Here is a 19,236-nt window from a genome sequence, read left to right as displayed (position 1 = left end):
CTTATGGGATGAAGGCTGTGTCCAACCTGATTAACTTGTGTCTACCCCAGCGTTTAGTACAGTGCCTGGCACACAGTAAATGCTTAACAAATTTACTTTAGGAGAATTTAGGAGAAGCAGCATGGTTCAGTGGAAAGAGCCCAGGCTTGGGAGTCAAATGTCATGGGTTCTAATCCCGCCTCTGCCACTTGTCTGCTGTGTGACTTTGGGCAAGTCACTTAACTTCTCTGTGCCTCACTTACCTCATCTGTAAAATGGTGATTAAGACTGTGAGCCCCATGTGGGACAATATGATTACCTTGTATCTACCCCAGCGCTTAGAACAGTGCTTGGAACATAGTAAGCGCTTAATAAATACCATTATCATCATCATCATCAATGAATATCATAGAAAAATACAAAAAACAGTGGGCAGGAGAGAAGCCAGAAGCTAGTGGCAGAAATGAGGCTGGAAGTCAGCGGATAGGAGAGGAGCCCTCTCTGAGGGGCCTAGGTCAGCAGCAGCAGGGTGGATGAGGGGATTCCCCCAGCAGGGTGACAGATGGAAGCCCCTTTGGGCAACCTGTCCCATAGTTGGGTTGGGTCAAAACCCCCCCCCCCCCAGAACTCCTGGCTTTTGTCTCTCCAGTCGGCGTCCAGCTCTTCGGGCGGGGAGAGTTCCTGTGAGGAAGGCCGTGTCCGCCGGCCCCCACACCTCAGGCCCTTCCACACTCGGGCGGTGACCCTGGACCCCGGCCTCCCAGCGCTGACCCTGTCCGGCGACCCAGACTACTCTTCCAGCAGCGAGCAATCCTGCGACACCGTCATCTACGTGGGGCCCGGTGGGGCGGCCCTGTCCGACCGCGAGCTCACGGACAACGAGGGCCCTCCAGACTTTGTGCCCATCATCCCCTCGCTCAACCGGAAGAGGAGCCGGGACCCCCTGCCTCCGCCACGCTCCGACCGGGACCACTTCAAGTGCAACACGTTCGCCGAGCTGCAGGAGAGGTTGGAGTGCATCGACGGCAGCGAGGAGCCGGCGGCGTTCGCCGGGCCTGGAGAGACGTCCGTACCCTCTCCTCTGGCTGCCGGGAGGAGGGCCGGGACAGCATCTCCCAAAAAGGGGCCCGGATCCCACCCTGCCACCCCCCGGACCTGTGGGGGCCCAGAGTCGGCGCCGTCCAAAGGAGAGTGGAAGAAGGTGGATGCCGGCCCGGAGGGGGCAGGGGAAAATGGGGTGACTGGGGGTCTGATCGTTCTGGAACTAGGGGTGAAGGACAGAGTGTCCTGCGGGCGGGGACCCCTGCCTGGCCCGGGCCCCCCGCCCCCTCCGCAGAGGGAAGCGGGCTTGCCCGAGGACACGTCCCCGGAGGCCGACGGCAGTGGTGGTGGGCCGGTCCGGACCCCACCTGTGGGCATGAGTCAGCAGCCTCTTGGTCAGCAGGAGGGAGGACCAGGAGGAGAGCCACCTGTGGCCGGGGCCGTCGACATCTGTAGCCCGCGTGGGACGAGCCTGGACCGGGACATTTTGACCACCACAGTGACGCTGCAGCAGCCGGTGGAGCTGAATGGCGAGGACGAGCTAGTGTTCACCCTGGTGGAGGAGTTATCCATCCGAGGTCTGGCGTCCAGCCGCCGGCCCACCAGCCTCATCAGCTTCAGCAGCGACTGCTCCCTGCAGGCCCTGGCCTCGGGCTCCAGGCCGGTCAGCATCATCAGCAGTATCAACGACGAGTTTGACGCCTACACAGCGCAGGCTGCCCTGGCCACCGCTGGGACCAGTCTGGGCATCGAGGTCTCCGTTGGGGTCGGGAGTAGCCGACGTTCCTCCATCAGCTCCTGGCTGAGTGACGTCAGCCTCGGCCCGGGGGGCATGGGGGAGGCTTGGGTGTCCTCAGGCTGCCCCCCACTCGAGGGGCCTCTCACACAGGGACCGCCCGGCAGTCCCCTGACCCTGGAATGCTCTCCCACAGATGACCACGGCCTGTGCACCCTCGAGTTGGGTGCAGAGGGGCCCAGAACCCTATCTTCCCCCGTGCGGACCCCAGGGAGAATCGTGTGTGGGCCCCCGCACAGTGGGAGCCTCCACCGCAGCCTCCCGCGCAGGGCTCCCCCCTCCCCCGATGGCCCATTTGGGGACCCGTGGCTGGCTCGGGCGGATGACTCTGGGGATGGCACAGGAGCTGGCCTCAGGGCACGGGGGGAAGGCGGGGGTGGCACCCGCCGGATGGCCTGCTTCCCGCTGGTCTCTGCTGGGCCGCAGAGGGTCGTGGATGGCTGTGAGATGTCAGGCCGGGCCGCCGTGGGGGACCTGGGGTCAGCGGGGTTGGGGGCCAGCCTCCAACATGGACAGAGGGCCAGGCCTCTCCAGGACCGGGGAACCTGCCCGGTCTGGGGATCCGGAACAGAGGTAGATGCCACTTCAGCCGCCGGCAGCCCACGGGGGTCCGGGGCCAAGAAGAACGGCCGCCAGAAGGCCAGCATCCTCCCGCGACCCGGCGGGACCGGACCCCCAGCCCCACCTGTCCGCAAGTCCAGCCTGGAGCCTAAGGCTGGGGGAGCTGACCTCCCCCGGTCGATGCCCCCCAGCCCCTGGGTGGAGGAAGAGGTTGATGTGCGACCCCGGGCTGGGGCCAGTGACCTCAAGGGCCCAAGGGCCACTTCGAGTTTGAAGGGGCGGACGGGCCGGAGTGAGTCTGCCCTCCCACCACGTGGCGGGGGCTCCACCCCGGCCCTGGAACGCTGTGATAGCCTGTTGTCCCTCGGGGGCCGGGCCAATGGGGGTGGGAGAGCCGGACGGTCTGTGCCCCGGCTAGGAGTGCCCCCCACCCCGCCGGCCCCACCACCACCGCCACCCCCGGCCCCTGGCCGACCTGCTCAGGCCCGGCCCGGCCCGAAGTTACCGTCTGCCGGCGGCAAGAGCCGTAGCCTTCCCACCGGTGGGGCCAGGACCCTCGGACCCGCGGCCAAGCCTCCAGTGCCATCGGGGGGCAAGAGCCCCGGGGCGCCTCCGGGCGGGAAGGGCTGTGGTGGCAAGCCGGGCCGGGGCACCGTGATGGGCACCAGGCAGGCCCTGAGGGCGGCCCACAGCCGCGTGAACGAACTGGCCTCAGGTACCGGCGGGAGGAGTGAGCTCACCCTGCCCTCGCCCTACAGCAAGATCACGGCGCCCCGCCGGCCGCAGCGCCACAGCAGCGGGCACGGCAGTGACAACAGCAGCGTGCTGAGCGGCGAGCTGCCCCCGGCCATGGGCAGGACCGCGCTCTTCTATCACAGCGGCGGCAGTAGTGGCTATGAGAGCATGATCCGGGACAGCGAGACCACTGGTAGCGCCTCTTCCGCCCATGACTCCATGAGCGAGAGCAGCCTGTCCTCCACCGGACGGGTCCGCAGCCTCAAGTCACCTAAGAAGAGGTCCACAGGTACCAGCCCACCTCCCCTCGTCACCCCTATCCCCCTCTCTGCTGACCTATCCCATGCCCCCCTGCCCTTCCACTGCTCCCTTTCCCCTCCAGAAACAGTTCCGAGTCCTATATTCATTCAATCATATTTATTGAGCACTTACTGTGTGCAGAGCACTGTACTAAGTGCTTAGCACTGTAGTATATGGGTTTTTGAGGTATTTGTGGAATCCCTCTAGACTGTAAGCTCACGAATAATAGTAACAATCATAATAATAACAACACTCGTGGTATTTGTAAAGTGGTATTATAGTAATGATGGCATTTTATTAAGCGCTTACTCTGTGCAAAGCACTGTTCTAAGCACTGGGGAGGTTACAAGGTGATAAGAATGTCCCACGGGAGGCTCACAGTCTTTATCCCCATTTTATAGATGAGGTAACTGAGGCCCAGAGAAGTGAAGTGACTTGCCCAGAGTCACACAGCTGACAATTGGCGGAGCCGGGCTTTGAACTCATGACATCTGACTCCAAAGCCCGGGCTCTTTCCACTGAGCCACGCTGCTTCTCCAAGTGCTTGGTACTATTCTATGCACTGGATACAAGCAAAGGGCTCTCAGTCTTAATCCCCATTTTCCAGATGAGGTAACTGAGGGTCAGAGAAGTGACATGCCGAAGGTCACGTAATAGACAAGTGGCGGAGCTGGAATTAGAACCCAGGTCCTTCTGACTCTAGGCAGACTCAAGCTCTAGGCACTATTGTACTCTCACAAATGCTATTGTACTCTCGCAAATGCTTTGCACAGTGCTTCTTGCTCTTTCTGGAGCAAAGGCAAAACTGTGGGAAAAGGGATATCAGAAACTGTGTGAGACTGGGGAGGAGAAGCAGTTGTGACCACTGGAGTCTGTGGTGGATGGGAGAGAGCCTGATGACATTTCACCTTGTATCCTCCCCAGCACTTAGAAAAGTGCTTTGCACATAGTAAGCGCTTAACAAATGCCATTATTATTATTATTTCAATATCTTCTGAATTTTTTTATATCATTTATTAAGCTTTTATTGTGTGCTAGGCTCTGTGTTAAGCATTGGAATAGATACAAGTTAATCAGGTTAGATACGGTCCATGTCCCATATGGGGCTCACAGCTTGCCCAAGGCCACACAGCAGACAAATGGCAGAGACAGGATTCGAATGTGGACCCCAGGACTCAAAGGCCCATGCTCTTTCCATCAGGTCACTCTGCATTACTAAGTCTGGTAATAAATCACAAACAAGTGGGAGGGAAAGCAAAACATACCATCTCCTGCTTCCCTGCAAATTCATTCATTCATTCATTCAATCGTATTTATTGAGTGCTTACTGTGTGCAGAGCACTGTACTAAGCGCTTGGGAAGTACAAGTCAGCAACATATAGAGACGGTCCCTACCCAACAACGAGCTCACAGTCTAGAAGGGATAATAATGATGATGATGGCATTTGTTAAGCGCTTACTATGTGCCAAGCACTGTTCTAAGCACTGGGGAGGATACAAGGTGATCAGGTTGTCCCACGTGGGGCTCACAGTCTTAATCCCCATTTTACAGATGAGGTAACTGAGGCACCGGGAAGTGAAGTGACTTGCCCAAAGTCACACAGCTGACAAGTGCTGGAGCCGGGATTAGAACCTATGACCTCTGACCCCCAAGCCCGTCGTGCTCTTTCCACTGAGCCACACTGCTTCTCGAAGCCCCGGGGCCCCAAATTTGGCAGATGGAACAAACCTTCTTGCATCCACGCCCCTGTCTACACACCCTCAGCCCTCCCACTTAGACTGTGAGTCTCACCTGGGACAGGGACTATGTCCAACCTACAGAGAAGCAGCTTGGCTCAGTGGAAAGAGTGTGGGCTTTGGAGTCAGAGGTCATGGGTTCAAATCCCGGCTCCACCAACTGTCAGCTGTGTGACTTCGGGCAAGTCACTTAACTTCTCTGTGCCTCAGTTATTTCACCTGTAAAATGGGAATTAAAACTATGAGCCCCTTGTGGGACAACCTGATCACCTTGTAACCTCCCCAGCACTTAAAACAGTGCTTTGCACATAGTAAGCGCTTAACAAATACCATTATTATTATTATTCCCTCATCTGTAAAATAAAGATGAAGTACTTGTTCTCCTGCCTCCTTCGATGTGGAAAAGGGACTGTGCCGGGCCTGATTATCTTTTATCTACCCCAGCCCTTAGTAACCAATCAATCAATCAATCATATTTATTGAGCGCTTACTGTGTCCAGAGCACTGTACTAAGCGCTTAGTACAGTGTTTGCTACCTAGTAAGCACTTAACCCATCCCACTGATAGTCCCTTATCGCTGAATTATGTCTTTCTTTAATCATGCTCTCAACTACCCTGGCAGGCACAAAGTGTGTTCTTGCAAGAGTATAGGAAATGGAACCTCACTGCATTTTTTATTAAATTGTGGCCCAGGTAGAGAGACCAAATGTGCTCAAAGTATTTTGTTTTTAGAGTGACATAGTAGCTCATTTCAGGGAGAATCCAAGTTTTTCCCACTGAGTATTTAAACACATCCAAGAGGACCCATCCTCTGCCTCAAGTTGAAGCTGGGGCAAGGAAGTGAAGCTTTTCTCCTGGATCTTGAGATTGGGTTTTCCTGGGATGTCTATCAAGGGGGAGCACGGCTTGATGATGACTTTGAAGATGCGATGATTCTAGTTGATGGTAGTGGGTTCCCAGAGAGAGAAACTGTAGGTGTTTTCTTCCCAAGGAAGTGGTGGCCCAACGTTGGGGTCCCCACCACGCAATCCCAAGCCCAGGGTTAGCCACCAAAATGGTTTTCCCCAGTGGCCAGAAGCCCACATCAACCCATCAGTCAATCGTCTCGACTGTCAGAAGTCAGTGCTTTCCAAACCCAATAGTCACGGGGCTTTCTACCCGTCTAGATTGTAAGTTTGTTGTGAGCAGGGAATGTGTTCATTCATTCATTCAATCATATCTATTGAGCACTTACTGTGTGCAGAGCACTGTACTAAGCACTTGGGAAGTACAAGTCGGCAACATATAGAGACGGTCCGTACCCAACAACGGGCTCACAGTCTAGAAGGGGGAGACACAGTCTAGAAGAGGGAGAGTCTACCAATTCTGATGTATTGTGCTCCTCCAAGCTCTTAGTACAGTGCTCTGCACACAGTGAGCACTCATTAAATGCCATTGATGGTGATGATTGAAGTCATCCTCTGCCTCTAGGTAGAATCACAATCTCTCCAGGGGACATCCTCTCTCCTGGAGGTCTAGGATGGTTGGAGAGAGGAGATGGGATCTGTTAACCTTTGCTAAGAGGAAGTTATGGCTAGGGAGCCTGCTCGCTCCTGGGATGGCCGGAGAGGAAGAGGGGGAAGGAAAGTCAGGGAATAAGCCAATGAAGCAGCTCAGTTTACACAGTCAGCCTGGAGTCCATTAGTTGGGAGATCGGATGCTTAGGGATGATATTCATTCATTCATTCAATTGAATTTATTGAGCTCTTATTGTGTGCAGAGCACTGTACTAAGTGCTTGGGAGAGTCCAATATAACAATAAACAGACTCATTAAGTGTTTGTTCTATGGTACTTGTTAAGCACTTACTATAATAATAATAATGATGATGGTATTTGTTAAGCCCTTACTGTGTGTCAAATGCTGGAATAGGTACAAGTTAATTAGGTCTAACACAGTCCCTGCCCCACATAGCATGGCTTAGTGGAAAGATCACGGGCTTGGAAGTTAGAGGACAGGGGTTCTAATCCTGGCTCTTCCACTTGTCTGCTGTGTGACCTTGGGCAAGCCACTTCACTTCTCTGTGCCTCAGTTATCTCATCTGTAAAATGGGGATTAAGACTGCGAGCCCCATGTAGGGCAGCCTGATTACCTTGTATCTACCCCAGTGCTTAGAACGGTGCTTGGCACATAGTAAGCGCTTAACAAATGCCATTATTATTATTGTGGGGCTCACAGTCTATGTAGCACTGGGATTGATGTGAGTCGTCACTGCAGGAAACAAGGAATGAAGTTAGCCGTGAGTGTCCACCACGGTTTGGCCCGCCCTGAAGTGGTGGGACACATCACATACACTCTACCATAGACTCAAGGTTTCAAGACCATCCTCGTAGCTCTTCAACCTTGGAAGGTGCCTTGAAACTATAGGTTTGCAAGAGGTTTGAGAGATCCATAATAGGCTGCTAGAGGGAATATTCTTGGGTTGGAAAGAGTAGAGTTTGGGGCTTTGGGTGGTCCATCCTTAGTCGAGAGGGTGGGCATCTGGGAGATCAACCAGGACACGTTTCCTCTAAGCACCCTGGTGACCTTGTCAGAGACAGAGTCCTGATGATGATGATGATGATGATGATGATGATGATGGTCAAATTTGTTAAGCGCTTACTATGTGCCAAGCAATGTTCTAAGCACTGTTCTAAGTAGATACAAAGTAATCAGGCTGTCCCACTGGGAGCTCACAGTCTAAATCCCCATTTTCCAGATGAAGGAACTGAGGCACAGAGAAGTGAAGTGTCCTGCCCAAGGTCACACAGCGGACAAGTGGCGGAGCCAGAATTAGAACACATGTCCTCTGACTCTCAGGCCTGTGCTCTTTCCACTAAGCCATTCTTCTTCTCTGGCTTGGGCTGACCCAGGGGGTGGTGAATCAATTCATTAATCAATCAATCAGTGGTATGTATTGAGCACTTACTATGTGCAGAGCACTGTAGTAAGCGCTTGGGAGAGTACAATGCAATAGAATTGGCAAATACATTCTCTACCCAGCAAGAGTTAAAGAAGCAGCATGGCCTAGTGGATAGAGCATGGGCCTTGGAGTCAAAAGGACTTGAATTTGAACCCTGCCTCAGTCACTTATTTGCTGGGTGACTTTGGGCAAGTCAGTTCACTTCTCTGTGCCTCAGTTACCTCATCTGTAAAACCAGGATTAAGACTATGAGACTCATATGGGACATGGACTGTGTCCATCCTGATTCCCTTGTGCTTAGTACAGTGCGTGGTACATAGCAAGTGCTTAAAAAATACCATAAAAAAGGAGTTTACGGTGTAGAGGTGACTCAGTGTCTCCTGCATACTCTTTGGTGGCTGGGCTGGTCCTGGACCTTCATGCCGGGAAAGAGTCAGGAAGGCAGTGAGGGAAGCTCCCCCATGACCCTGAACTCAGGAATGCAAGTGGGGACATGGAGCACATTTCCAGAATAGCGGAGCTGGAGATGGGCTAGGACCAGATGGCCCCAATGAGTCCTCCGGCAAGACAGGGATCTCATCAGGGAAGGTCACTCTGGCTCTGCTTTGAGTCATTAAAGCCATCTCTGCCTTCAGAGAATTTCATCACCTTAAGGATTCAGGACGCATATATTAAATTTTCTGAGGCATGTTAAGATCGGGCCTGCAGGTCTTCTTCATGAGGGTCATCATTATCAACTCAGATTCGGTAAGCTTCCTGTGGTGTGTGACGCTTTCCACAACATTAGCCAGGCAAGAGAAACAGATTCAGCCTCCAACCCAGCCCTCTGTATTCAGAATAATAATAATTATAATTATAATGATAATAATAATAATGTTGGTATTTGTTAAGCTCTTACTATGTGCCAAGCACTGTTCTAAGCACTGGGGTAGATACAAGGTAATCAAGTTGTCCCATGTGGGGCTCACAGTCTTCATCCCCATGTTGCAGATGAGGTGACTGAGGCACAGAGAAGTTAAGTGACCTGCCCAAGGTCACACAGCTGAGAAGCGGCAGAGTCGGGATTAGAACCCATGACCTCTGACTCCCAAGCCCGTGCTCCTTCCACTAAGCCATGCTGCTTCTCAGACAGAATACCAAGAACGGGCCATGGCTGTGAGAAAGGACCCAGTGTGGCTTGGTGGAAAGAGCATGGAAGGGACTGAGAGTCGAGAGACCTGGTTTCTAATCCCGGCTCCACCACTGAGTGACTTTGGGCAAATCACTTTTTTTTAAAGGTATTTGCCAATCAATTAATCATTCAATGAATTCAATCATTCCACCAAGCAATGGTATTTATTGAATGTTTACTCTGTGCAGAGGACCGTTCTAAGTGCTTGGGAGAGTACAATGCAAGAGAACTAGTAGATACGCTCCCTGCCCGTAATGGGCTTACAGTCTAGAGATGAGCTTACAGTCTAGTGTTAAGTGCTTATTCTGTGCCAAGCACCATACTAAGCACCAGGGTAGACCCAAGCTAATAATAATAATGATGGTATTTTTTAAGTGCTTACTATGTACAAAGCACTGTTCTAAGTGCTGGGGGGTTACAAGGGAATCAAGTTGTCCCACGTGGGGCTCACAGTCTTAATCCCAATTTTACAGATGAAGGAACTGAGGCACAGAGAAGTGAATGACTTGCCCAAGGTCACAAAGCAGACAACTCTCCAGGTGCTCCTGATTCCCAGGTCCCTTCTCTACCCACTAGACCATAATGGTTCTCACGTTCTCTCTGTCTCAGCTTTCTCCTCTATCAAATGAGTATGCTCCTGAAGATTGAAAACTTGTGGGCCAGGATCATACTTACTGATTCCGGTGTATTCTAGTTTCTCAAGTGCTTAGTACGATGCTCTGCACAAAGTAAACATTCAGTAAGTACCATTGCTTGATTAATTAGGGATTCTATACCTGCTGTCCCTCCCCCTTCGTCTGTGAGCCCTTTGGGAGAAGCTGCATGGCTTTGTGAAAAGAGCCAGAGGGAGTCAGAGGAACTGGGTTCTAATCCTGACTCCACCACTTGTCTGCTGTGTGACCTTGGACAAGTCATTTCACTTCTCCGGGCCTCAGTTACCTCATCTGAATAATGGGGATTAAGCCAGTGAGCCCTGTGAGGGATAAAGACTATGTCTAACCAAATAATCTTGTATTTACCCCAGTCCTTATTACAGTGCCTGGCACATAGTCAGTATTTAATAAATACCTTAAAAAAGAGTGAGGAAGGGACTGTGTCTGATATGACTGTACCTAACCCAGACCCTATATAGCACAGTGCTTGGCACATCTTCAATCCCTGGTATTTACTGACCACTTATTGTGTGTCGAGCAGTGTACTAAGCTCTTGGGAAAGTACAGTTTGGTGGAGTTGGTAGATGCGATCCTTGCCCTTGACGAACTTACAGTCTTCACAGAGGGACAGACATTAAAATAAATTATGGGTAGGGGAAATTGTAGAAACGGTTATGTAGATAATTGCTGTAGGGCTGGAGTGCTTAAAAAATACCACACTAAAGGCATGTACTCCAAGACTGAGCACTTATGTTGCGTGAAGAGCACTGTACTAGGCCCTTGGGAAAGTACAATACAATGGTGTTGGTAGATACCTTCGCAGAGCTTACAGTCTAAAGGAGGAGAAAGGCATTAAAATAAATTATGGGTAAGGGAAATCATAGAGTAAACAGATACGTACATAAGTGCCGTAGGGCTAGAGCGCTTAGCAAATACCACACTAAAGCATGTGCTCCAAGATGAGCAGGATGAAGTAACGTGAAACTCTGATTGTGTCGTTCAAGGTCTCCAGAGGAGGAGGCTGATCCCCGCCCCCTTACCCGATGCGGCCACTTTGGGGAGGAAACCGAGCCTCACCGGCCAGTGGGTGGATCTACCCCCTCTGCCAGGGACTCTGAAAGAGCCATTTGAGATCAAGGTCTATGAGATTGATGACGTGGAACGCTTACAACGGCACAGACAGGACGAGCCTGAGGTCAGAGTCTGTTTGACAACAATTTCAGACCATTTGCCTGACTCCACCCTCCGGCCCTGTGGGTTCTTGGGAAATCGATTGCAATTAAAGCACTGTTATTATTAATTTTACAATCGCCTATGTCGGGGAGTGCCCTTAGCTGAGAGAAGGAAAATAATTAGTGTCCACAATTAATCGGGTTGAGCGTGACGGATGGCGGGAGCGGAGAATGTCAATGTGTCCATTATGAACGGACAGCACCATGCTGGCCAGCTCTGTCCAACTTTATGTCATTTCTCCCCTGCGGAGGATCCATAACTCTTGATGTTATGGGCTCGGGTATTCCGGCAAGGATTTCATTAGTGGTGCAGAGTTGGGGGTGGGGGGAAATGGTCTAGCCCCCTTCTGTTTGGATGAAGACTGTGCCTTCTTCTAATGGAGCATCCCCTGTCCCTTTCCCTATCCTCTAGCCCTTCCAGGATGTTGAGAAGGTAAGCCTGCATCCCCTCCCTTTCCTGGTTGGGGGTGGTTTGTAGATTGTTGGCAGGAGTTAAGGTCCAGGGGAAATGTTGCAGATGGGAAGAGAGTTGAGGTGAGGTCAGGGACAAGGATGGTCCCAAGGCCCCAACTGGTCAAGAGAGGTGGCAAGAAATACCCACAGGTCTTCCCAGGAGCAGCGACCTCACCTCACCCCACTGGCTATTACTCTATTTATTTATTTATTTATTTTACTTGTACATATCTATTCTATTTTATTTTGTTAGTATGTTTGGTTTTGTTCTCTGTCTCCCCCTTTTAGACTGTGAGCTCACTGTTGGGTAGAGACTGTCTCTATATGTTGCCAACTTGTACTTCCCAAGCGCTTAGTACAGTGCTCTGCACACAGTAAGTGCTCAATAAATACGATTGATTGATTGGCTGTGATATGGTCGGCTCAGTCCAGCGTCCCTGCTCACAGGGAGCCAGAGGGCAGTCTGCCCTGCTTGGTATACGTCGTTGGTAGGAGCCCTGGCAGGGAGCATGGCAAGCAGGATCCAGAGAGATCTCTGAGTCTAATTAATTAATTAATTAATTAATTCGTATTTATTGAGCGCTTACTGTGTGCAGAGCACTGTACTAAGCGCTTGAGAGGTACAAGTCAGCAACATATAGAGACGGTCCCTACCCAACAACGGGCTCACAGTCTAGAAGGGGGAGACAGACAACAAAACAAAACATGTAGACAGGTGTCAAAATCGTCAGAACAAATAGAATTAAAGCTATATGCACATCATTAACAAAATAAAAAGAATATTAAATATGTACTAAACGTTTTCCAATGGCTGTTAACACTGTCCAAATATTTCTTAACAGTGTTGTGATGACCCAGCCAAGAGGAAAAAGTCTCAATAACACAATCTAATGTGTGTGTGTGTGTGGGGGGGGGGGGGGGGTCATAGCCCAAAAAAATCTCCCCATGATAAGTTGCTGAATACAGTTGACCCTTAACCTTCCTTCAAGGTCAAGAACACAGGTGTGCTAGGGCTTTATGAAACCCACTAGCCCCAGGAAATAGTCTATCCCCCAATTTGCACCCCTGTTCCCCTCCTCCCAGCTCCTTCTTCCACTTCCCTCCTTCCTGGGTTAAGTGTCAGGGTTGTCTATCTACCCCCACCCCACAACACACACACACACACACACACACACACACACACACACACACACACATATACATACATATATATATATATATATATATATATATATTCCCCCACCCTCCATCCCAGCCCCAAGGTCCACCCGGAAACACGAAGAGAAGAGGAAGGAGAGATAGAGTAGAACATAGGTCCTCTGCCTGATTTCTTTTTGGGTCCCGAGCCCATGGGCTAGAGCGGTTTTCTCTGCTGATCGAGGAAATAGTGGCTTCCCATTCCTTGAGCCAACCTCTGGAAAGATTTCCCTCCGCCTGGGATGACTTGTTTTCCAACAGGTCATGAGGACCAAGCGCGCTAGGGCCACGTCAGCCGGAGCTCTGCAGTCCAACAGAATGACAGGGATGAGGGGAAGAGCAACTTCAGTTGGGCCGCCTGGTTTAGTCGTGGACCCGGGCCTCTAAAGCCATCCTTTGTGCCATTCCTCAGGGCCTGCTGTACTTCAACACAAAGCTGAAATTGCTGGAGAGGCGGCAGCAGAAGATCCGGGAAGTGAAAGCCAAGCATGACATCCTCAAGGAGGAACTTGAGGAGACCAAGGGCCGGCTGATGATCAACCCCAACAAGTGGAAGAAGGAGTGTGAGTGTCTTTGACTCCCTGCCCTGCCCCTTGCCAATTCTGGCCTGGCCTGTTTCCACTTCCCTCAGATGGAGGCAGGGCTGGGGCCTGGAAAGGAGTCTCCCACCCGTTCCCATTCTATCATCGGTTGGGATGTGGAGGACAATGGGAACCCACTCCAAGAAGGATGCAGCCCTAGCTATCAGATTAGCCAGGAGCCCCTGGCCACCTCCTCCCTGGCCCGGAAGCTGCTCCCTAACTCTCCCCACCCTCGCGGCCAGAGTGTGTGAGTGGGAAAGTCTCAAAATTGGAGAATTCATTCATTCATTCAATCAATCGTATTTATTGAGTGCTTACTGTGTGCAAAGCACTGTACTAAACGCTTGGGAAGTACAAGTTGGCAACATATAGAGACGGTCCCTACCCAACAGTGGGCTCACAGTCTAGAAGGGGGAGACAGAGAACAAAACAAAACATATTAACAGAATAAAATAAATAGAATAAATATGCACAAATAAAATAAATAAATAGAGTAATAAATTCATACAAACATATACATATATACAGGTGCTGTGGGGAGGGGAAGGAGGTAAGGCGGGAGGGATGGGGAGGGGGAGGAGGGGGAGACGAAGGAGGGGGCTCAGTCTGGGAAGGCCTCCTGGAGGAGGTGAGCTCTCAGTAGGGCCTTGAAGGGAATGGGAAAGGGACTGAGATATCTCCACTGGGTAGGCTCCATTCCTGCCAGGGGAGAAGCCAAAAGACCCCGCAAAACTACGCGGGCTGTATTTCTGGTAGTAGCAGGCACACTTTACCACGAACTCCTCTTCTGCAAGAATCAAGGGGTGGGTAGTCCTGGGAGGGGTGTTAAGGCCCAGAATCAGGACCTAGCCTCCCAACCCCTGGGTGGGCCCACCCAGGGGTTGGGAATGAGGCCGAAGCCTCCGCTAAGAACCCCAATTCTTTCAAAGCCATGGGGCCAAAACTAGGGTACAGGTTCTAGTCTGGGCCTCTGCATTCACCATGGAAATTGGGAGCACCCCACAATACAAAGCTTGGAAGGTCCTGGGGTCACGTGCACTGCCCTCCCTCCCCCAGGGGTTTTTGCCAGTGGGAGAGGTGGACGATTATCCAAATACCTCCTTCTCAATCAATCCACCCAGCCATCAGTAGTATTGAGCACCTCTTACGAGCAGAACGTTGCATTAAGTGCTTGGAAAGAGCACAGGCCTGTGAGCCAGAGGATCTGGATTCTAATCCCGGTTCTGCCACTTATTGGCTGTGTGACACTGGGCAAGCCTTTTAACTTTTCTGTGCCTCATTTCCCTCATCTGTAAAATGGAGATTCAATACCTGTTCTCCCTCCTACTTAGGCTGTGAGCCCTGTGTGGGACAGGGACTGTATTTGAACTGATAATGTTTCATCTACTTGAGCACTTAGTACGGTGCTTGGCACTTCGTTAACACTTAACAAATAGCACAATTATTATTATTATGATTTTATTATCATTTTTAACTCCTTTCCAGGTAAGCAGTGTGGCCTAGTGGAAAGAGAGTGGGCCTGGAAGTCAGAGGATGTGGGTTATAATCCCGGCTCTACCACATGTTTGCTGTGTGACCTTGGGCAAGTCGTTTGAATTCTCTGTGCCTCGTGGCTCAATGGAAAAAGCACGGGCTTTGGAGTCAGAGGTCATGGGTTCAAATCCCGGCTCCACCAATTGTCAGCTGTGTGACTTTGGGCAAGTCACTTCACTTCTCTGTGCCTCAGTTACCTCACCTGTAAAATGGGGATTAAGACTGTGAGCCCCCCGTGGGACAACCTGATCACCTTGCAACCTCCCCAGCGCTTAGAACATTGCTTTGCACATAGTAAGCGCTTAATAAATGCCATTATTATTGAGAAGCAGCGTGGCTCAGTGGAAAGAGCCCAGGCTTTGGAGTCAGAGGTCGTGGGTTCAAATCCCAGCTCCACCACTTGTCAGCTGTGTGACTTTGGGCAAGTCACTTTACTTCTCTATGCCTCAGTTACCTCATCTGTAAAATGGGGATTAAGACTATGAGCCCCCCATGGGACAACCTGATCACCTTGCAACCACCCCAGTGCTTAGAACAGTGCTTTGCACATAGTAAGCGCTTAATAAATGCCATTATTATTGAGAAGCAGCGTGGCTCAGTGGAAAGAGCCCAGGCTTTGGAGTCAGAGGTCGTGGGTTCAAATCCCAGCTCCACCACTTGTCAGCTGTGTGACTTTGCGCAAGTCACTTCACTTCTCTATGCCTCAGTTACCTCATCTGGAAAATGGGGATTAAGTCTGTGAGCCCCACGTGGGACAACTTGATTATCTTGTATCTACCCCAGCTCTTAGAACAGTGCTTTGCACATAGTAAGTGCTTAATAAAAGCCATCATTATCATTATTATTATAAAATGGGGATTAAAAATGGGAGTCCCATGTGGGACAGGACTGTGTCTGACCTGATTACCTTGTGCTTGGCACATAGTAAGTGCTTACCAGATGCCACAATAATTATTATTAACTATTTTTACTAATAATTAACTCTTGTCCTGGCATTCTTCTCAGTCGAGGTGGACCCCGACCTGGATAAGGAGTCTCAAGAGTATCTGGAGGCGCTGGAGCTCGTGACGGAGGAGCTGGAGCAGTGCGTGAACTTGTGCAAGTCCCACGTCATGATCGTCACGTGCTTTGACATTGGTATGGTGGATGCCCAGGAGGTGGAAGTCTGAGGATGGTTGGGATGCGGGACACGGGAAGGGGCGGAATGCTCCATAGCCCCGGTGTTTCTGTGAAGAGGAGGAAGAGGAGGAGGAGGTGCAAGAGGGGAAGGCTGGACGTGAAGTTGGGAGAGAAATGAGTTGGGAACGATGGGGCAGGAGGGAGGCGTTGGAGGACCGGGAGGTCGGAATGTTTCTCAATGGACGTGGGTGACCAGTGGACTGAGCAGCGGGTTGGGGACGGGGATGGGTGAGCTACATCGGACAGAAGGACACCGGGAATCTGAGAACAGATGGGGACATTGAAGCAGCCACAATCAAAGTGCCTTTTAAGAGTCATTCGATTTTAAAAAATTTTCCTTTTGTATTTGGTGCTAGAATTAAAGCCAGCAGACCGTCAAATGTATTCCTACGAACTATTTTCTACTGTATAGTGTATTTATGACTATATGTAAAAACATTGTAGCGAGAGCAATAACTAAATTATGTTTTCATACCTGAACTTGCCTTCTTGTTTCATAAGGAAGCTGTTTTATGTAGCAGAACTAAAACTGTATTACAACTGTTGTCTTTGGTTAGGAGTGGAGATATTTTTATGGACATTTTATCTACTGAGAAGGTGTTTTATGAACTTTCAGTCCGATTGCTGTTCCGCCTGCTTTTTTATATTCTTCCTTTTCCAGACCAAAATAAAGATTGCTTTTCTGGGTTTTGATAGAGATGGCTACAAACTGTTCTCCTCCTTGGTTTAGGGACTCTCACTCCCCACACCCCTGGTATTTCAGATGTCTAGTCCTGAACCTCCTTCAGCTGCGAGAATCAATGTTCAAATTTTGTACCAAAATCACTGAGCAAAGACAGGGGCTGCGGGAGGGGGAAAGGAGAGAAGAGAATTTTGCAAACGTTTCGTGACTTGCATATTTTTCTAAGGTTTTCACAGCCATGGCGGGATTTGCATTAAAAATTTTGCAGATGAAATAGTCAGTCTCTTTGCAGTTTTTCTAAGGAAGACAAACCCTCAGGATTCCACTTGGACATGCTGCATGAGTTGTGTTTTTTGAAGGTGGGGGCAGCCTAGCAGAGTCTCCCCGCTGATACATTGTTGCCAAACAGATCCTTCTGTGACATTGAGTAGGAGATGGACAAGCATATACCAAATCATATTTTCTGATCGTCTCGCTTTATATGGTTTTTCTGAAACCTTTGTATAAATGTGTATTATAAAGGCTTGCTCCAGGTTTTACCTGTGAATAAAAGATTCATCTATTGTTAGCCGTTGTTCTCCTGTGGCTCAGTGGGGCAGGGGGATGAGGAGGAGGAGGAAGAGGAGGAGAAAGAGGCCTCCAGAGTACCATGTTGGTGAGGTGGGCTACAGTCTGGTCGGGTGGCCGAGGATGTCAGCGGAATGGATAACGGGCCAGAGGTGAGATCTCTCCACCCAATGACCTTGTCCAACATGGCTCCCATACCTCCAACTCCTCCAGATCAGGCTTTTTTGAACCCATTGGCTCCCCTTCATTGTGTTTCTTTTATTGGTATGCTTCATCTGAGCTGGGGCCACAGTATTCTGGACCCCAGGGCTGGTGGAGAGGGAAGGCAGAAACAGAATGGACCAGGGTGATAGTTAGCCTGAACCTTGGTGGGCTAGACTGGACCAAGTATGCCCTCATCCCCACCAATCTGGTGAATGCATGTGTATATGAATGTGTGTATATTCATTCATTCATTTAATTGTATTTATTGAGTGCTTATTGTGTGCAGAGCACTGTACTAAGCGCATTTGTGCATGATTGTATGTGTGTATGAATGCATTGCTGATGGTGAGATTTTATCAGTGTATCAGAGTCTGGTTGAGCAATCAATTAATCAATGGTATTTATTGAGCACTTAATAATAATAATAATAATAGTCTTTGTTAAGAACTTATTATGTGCCAAGCATTGTTCTAAGCACAAGCTAATCAGGTTGGACAGAGTCCCTATCTCACATGGGACTCACAGTATTAACCCACATTTTACAGATGAGGTAACTGAGGCCCAGAGAAGTTAAATGACTTGCCCAAGTTTGCACAGCAGAAAAGTGGCAGTTACTGAGCCCCTGGGAGAGTACAATGCAATAGAATTGGTAGGCACATTCTCTGTCCACAATGAGCTTATAGTCCAGATAATAATAATGGCATTTATTAAGCACTTACTATGTTCAAAGCACTGTTCTAAGCGCTGGGGTGGTTACAAGGTGATCAGGTTGTCCCTCGTGGGGCTCACAGTCTTAATCTCCATTTTACAGATGAGGGAACTGAGGCCCAGAGAAGTTAAGTGACTTGCCCAAAGTCACACAGCTGACAACTGGCGGAGCTGGGTTATGAACCCATGACTTCTGACTCCAAAACCTGTGCTCTTTCCTACTGAGCCACGCTGCTTCTCTCCAGATGGAGAAACCAGTGTATGGCTGACAGTCCCTTCTGCACTATGCGCTATAGAGCTGATCCGTTGCTGCCCCGTTACAACTGTTTCACATGGTGCCTCTTAGTATCACGATTTCCCAAAGCCTCTTTTCCCAGAAAGCTACCCCGTTGCTGATTGCTGCACACCAGGCTGATCTGTCTTCTGCTGCTGCTGTCTCCCAGATGCCACTGCTGCTGTCTCCCAGCTGCCACTTCTGTTTTTCACCCCTATGTCTTTCTAGCATTTCTTCTATCCACCCTTTTGATGATTCCTTTATTTCAGCACACCGTAGAGCAGCCGTTTGGGGCTCCTTCTGTTATCCATATCCTTCATGTATCCTGCCCAGAAGTAGTGTGTTGGGATGAATCATTTGCTCTGATTCCGGGAGTTTCATTGTACTTCAGGACCTTATAGTTTGTAATTCATCATCATCATCATCATCAATCATATTTATTGAGCGCTTACTTGTGCAGAGCACTGTACTAAGCACTTGGGAAGTACAAGTTGGCAACATATAGAGACAGTCCCTACCCAACAGTGGGCTCACAGTCTAAAAGGGGGAGACAGAGAACAAAACCAAACATACTAACAAAATAAAATAAATAGAATAGATATGTACAAGTAAAATAAATAGAGTAACAAATATGTACAAACATATATACATATAGACAGGTGCTGTGGGGAAGGGAAGGAGGTAAGATGTGGGGGGATGGAGAGGGGGACGAG

The 19,236-nt window shown here is 50.1% G+C and overlaps 1 protein-coding gene across 1 annotated transcript in view; it reads left to right on the top strand.

Annotated features, from left to right (window-relative positions):
- Window positions 1–17,265, top strand: part of KIF26A (kinesin family member 26A) — a 111,128-nt gene extending 93,863 nt beyond the window's left edge. The window contains exons 13-17 of the mRNA XM_038745980.1: window positions 629–3,401; window positions 10,918–11,114; window positions 11,558–11,578; window positions 13,208–13,358; window positions 15,915–17,265. Coding sequence (XP_038601908.1) covers window positions 629–3,401; window positions 10,918–11,114; window positions 11,558–11,578; window positions 13,208–13,358; window positions 15,915–16,078 — 3,306 coding nt within the window. The 3' untranslated portion in view covers window positions 16,079–17,265. The remainder of the gene's footprint in view (window positions 1–628; window positions 3,402–10,917; window positions 11,115–11,557; window positions 11,579–13,207; window positions 13,359–15,914) is intronic.
- The last annotated feature ends 1,971 nt before the right edge of the window (window positions 17,266–19,236 follow it).

This window comes from Tachyglossus aculeatus, chromosome 1, assembly GCF_015852505.1.
Source record: "Tachyglossus aculeatus isolate mTacAcu1 chromosome 1, mTacAcu1.pri, whole genome shotgun sequence".
In the NCBI taxonomy this organism is placed as follows: Eukaryota; Metazoa; Chordata; class Mammalia; order Monotremata; family Tachyglossidae; genus Tachyglossus; species Tachyglossus aculeatus.
Note: the sequence above shows the minus strand (reverse complement) of the source record. Positions and strands in the feature narration are given on the sequence as shown.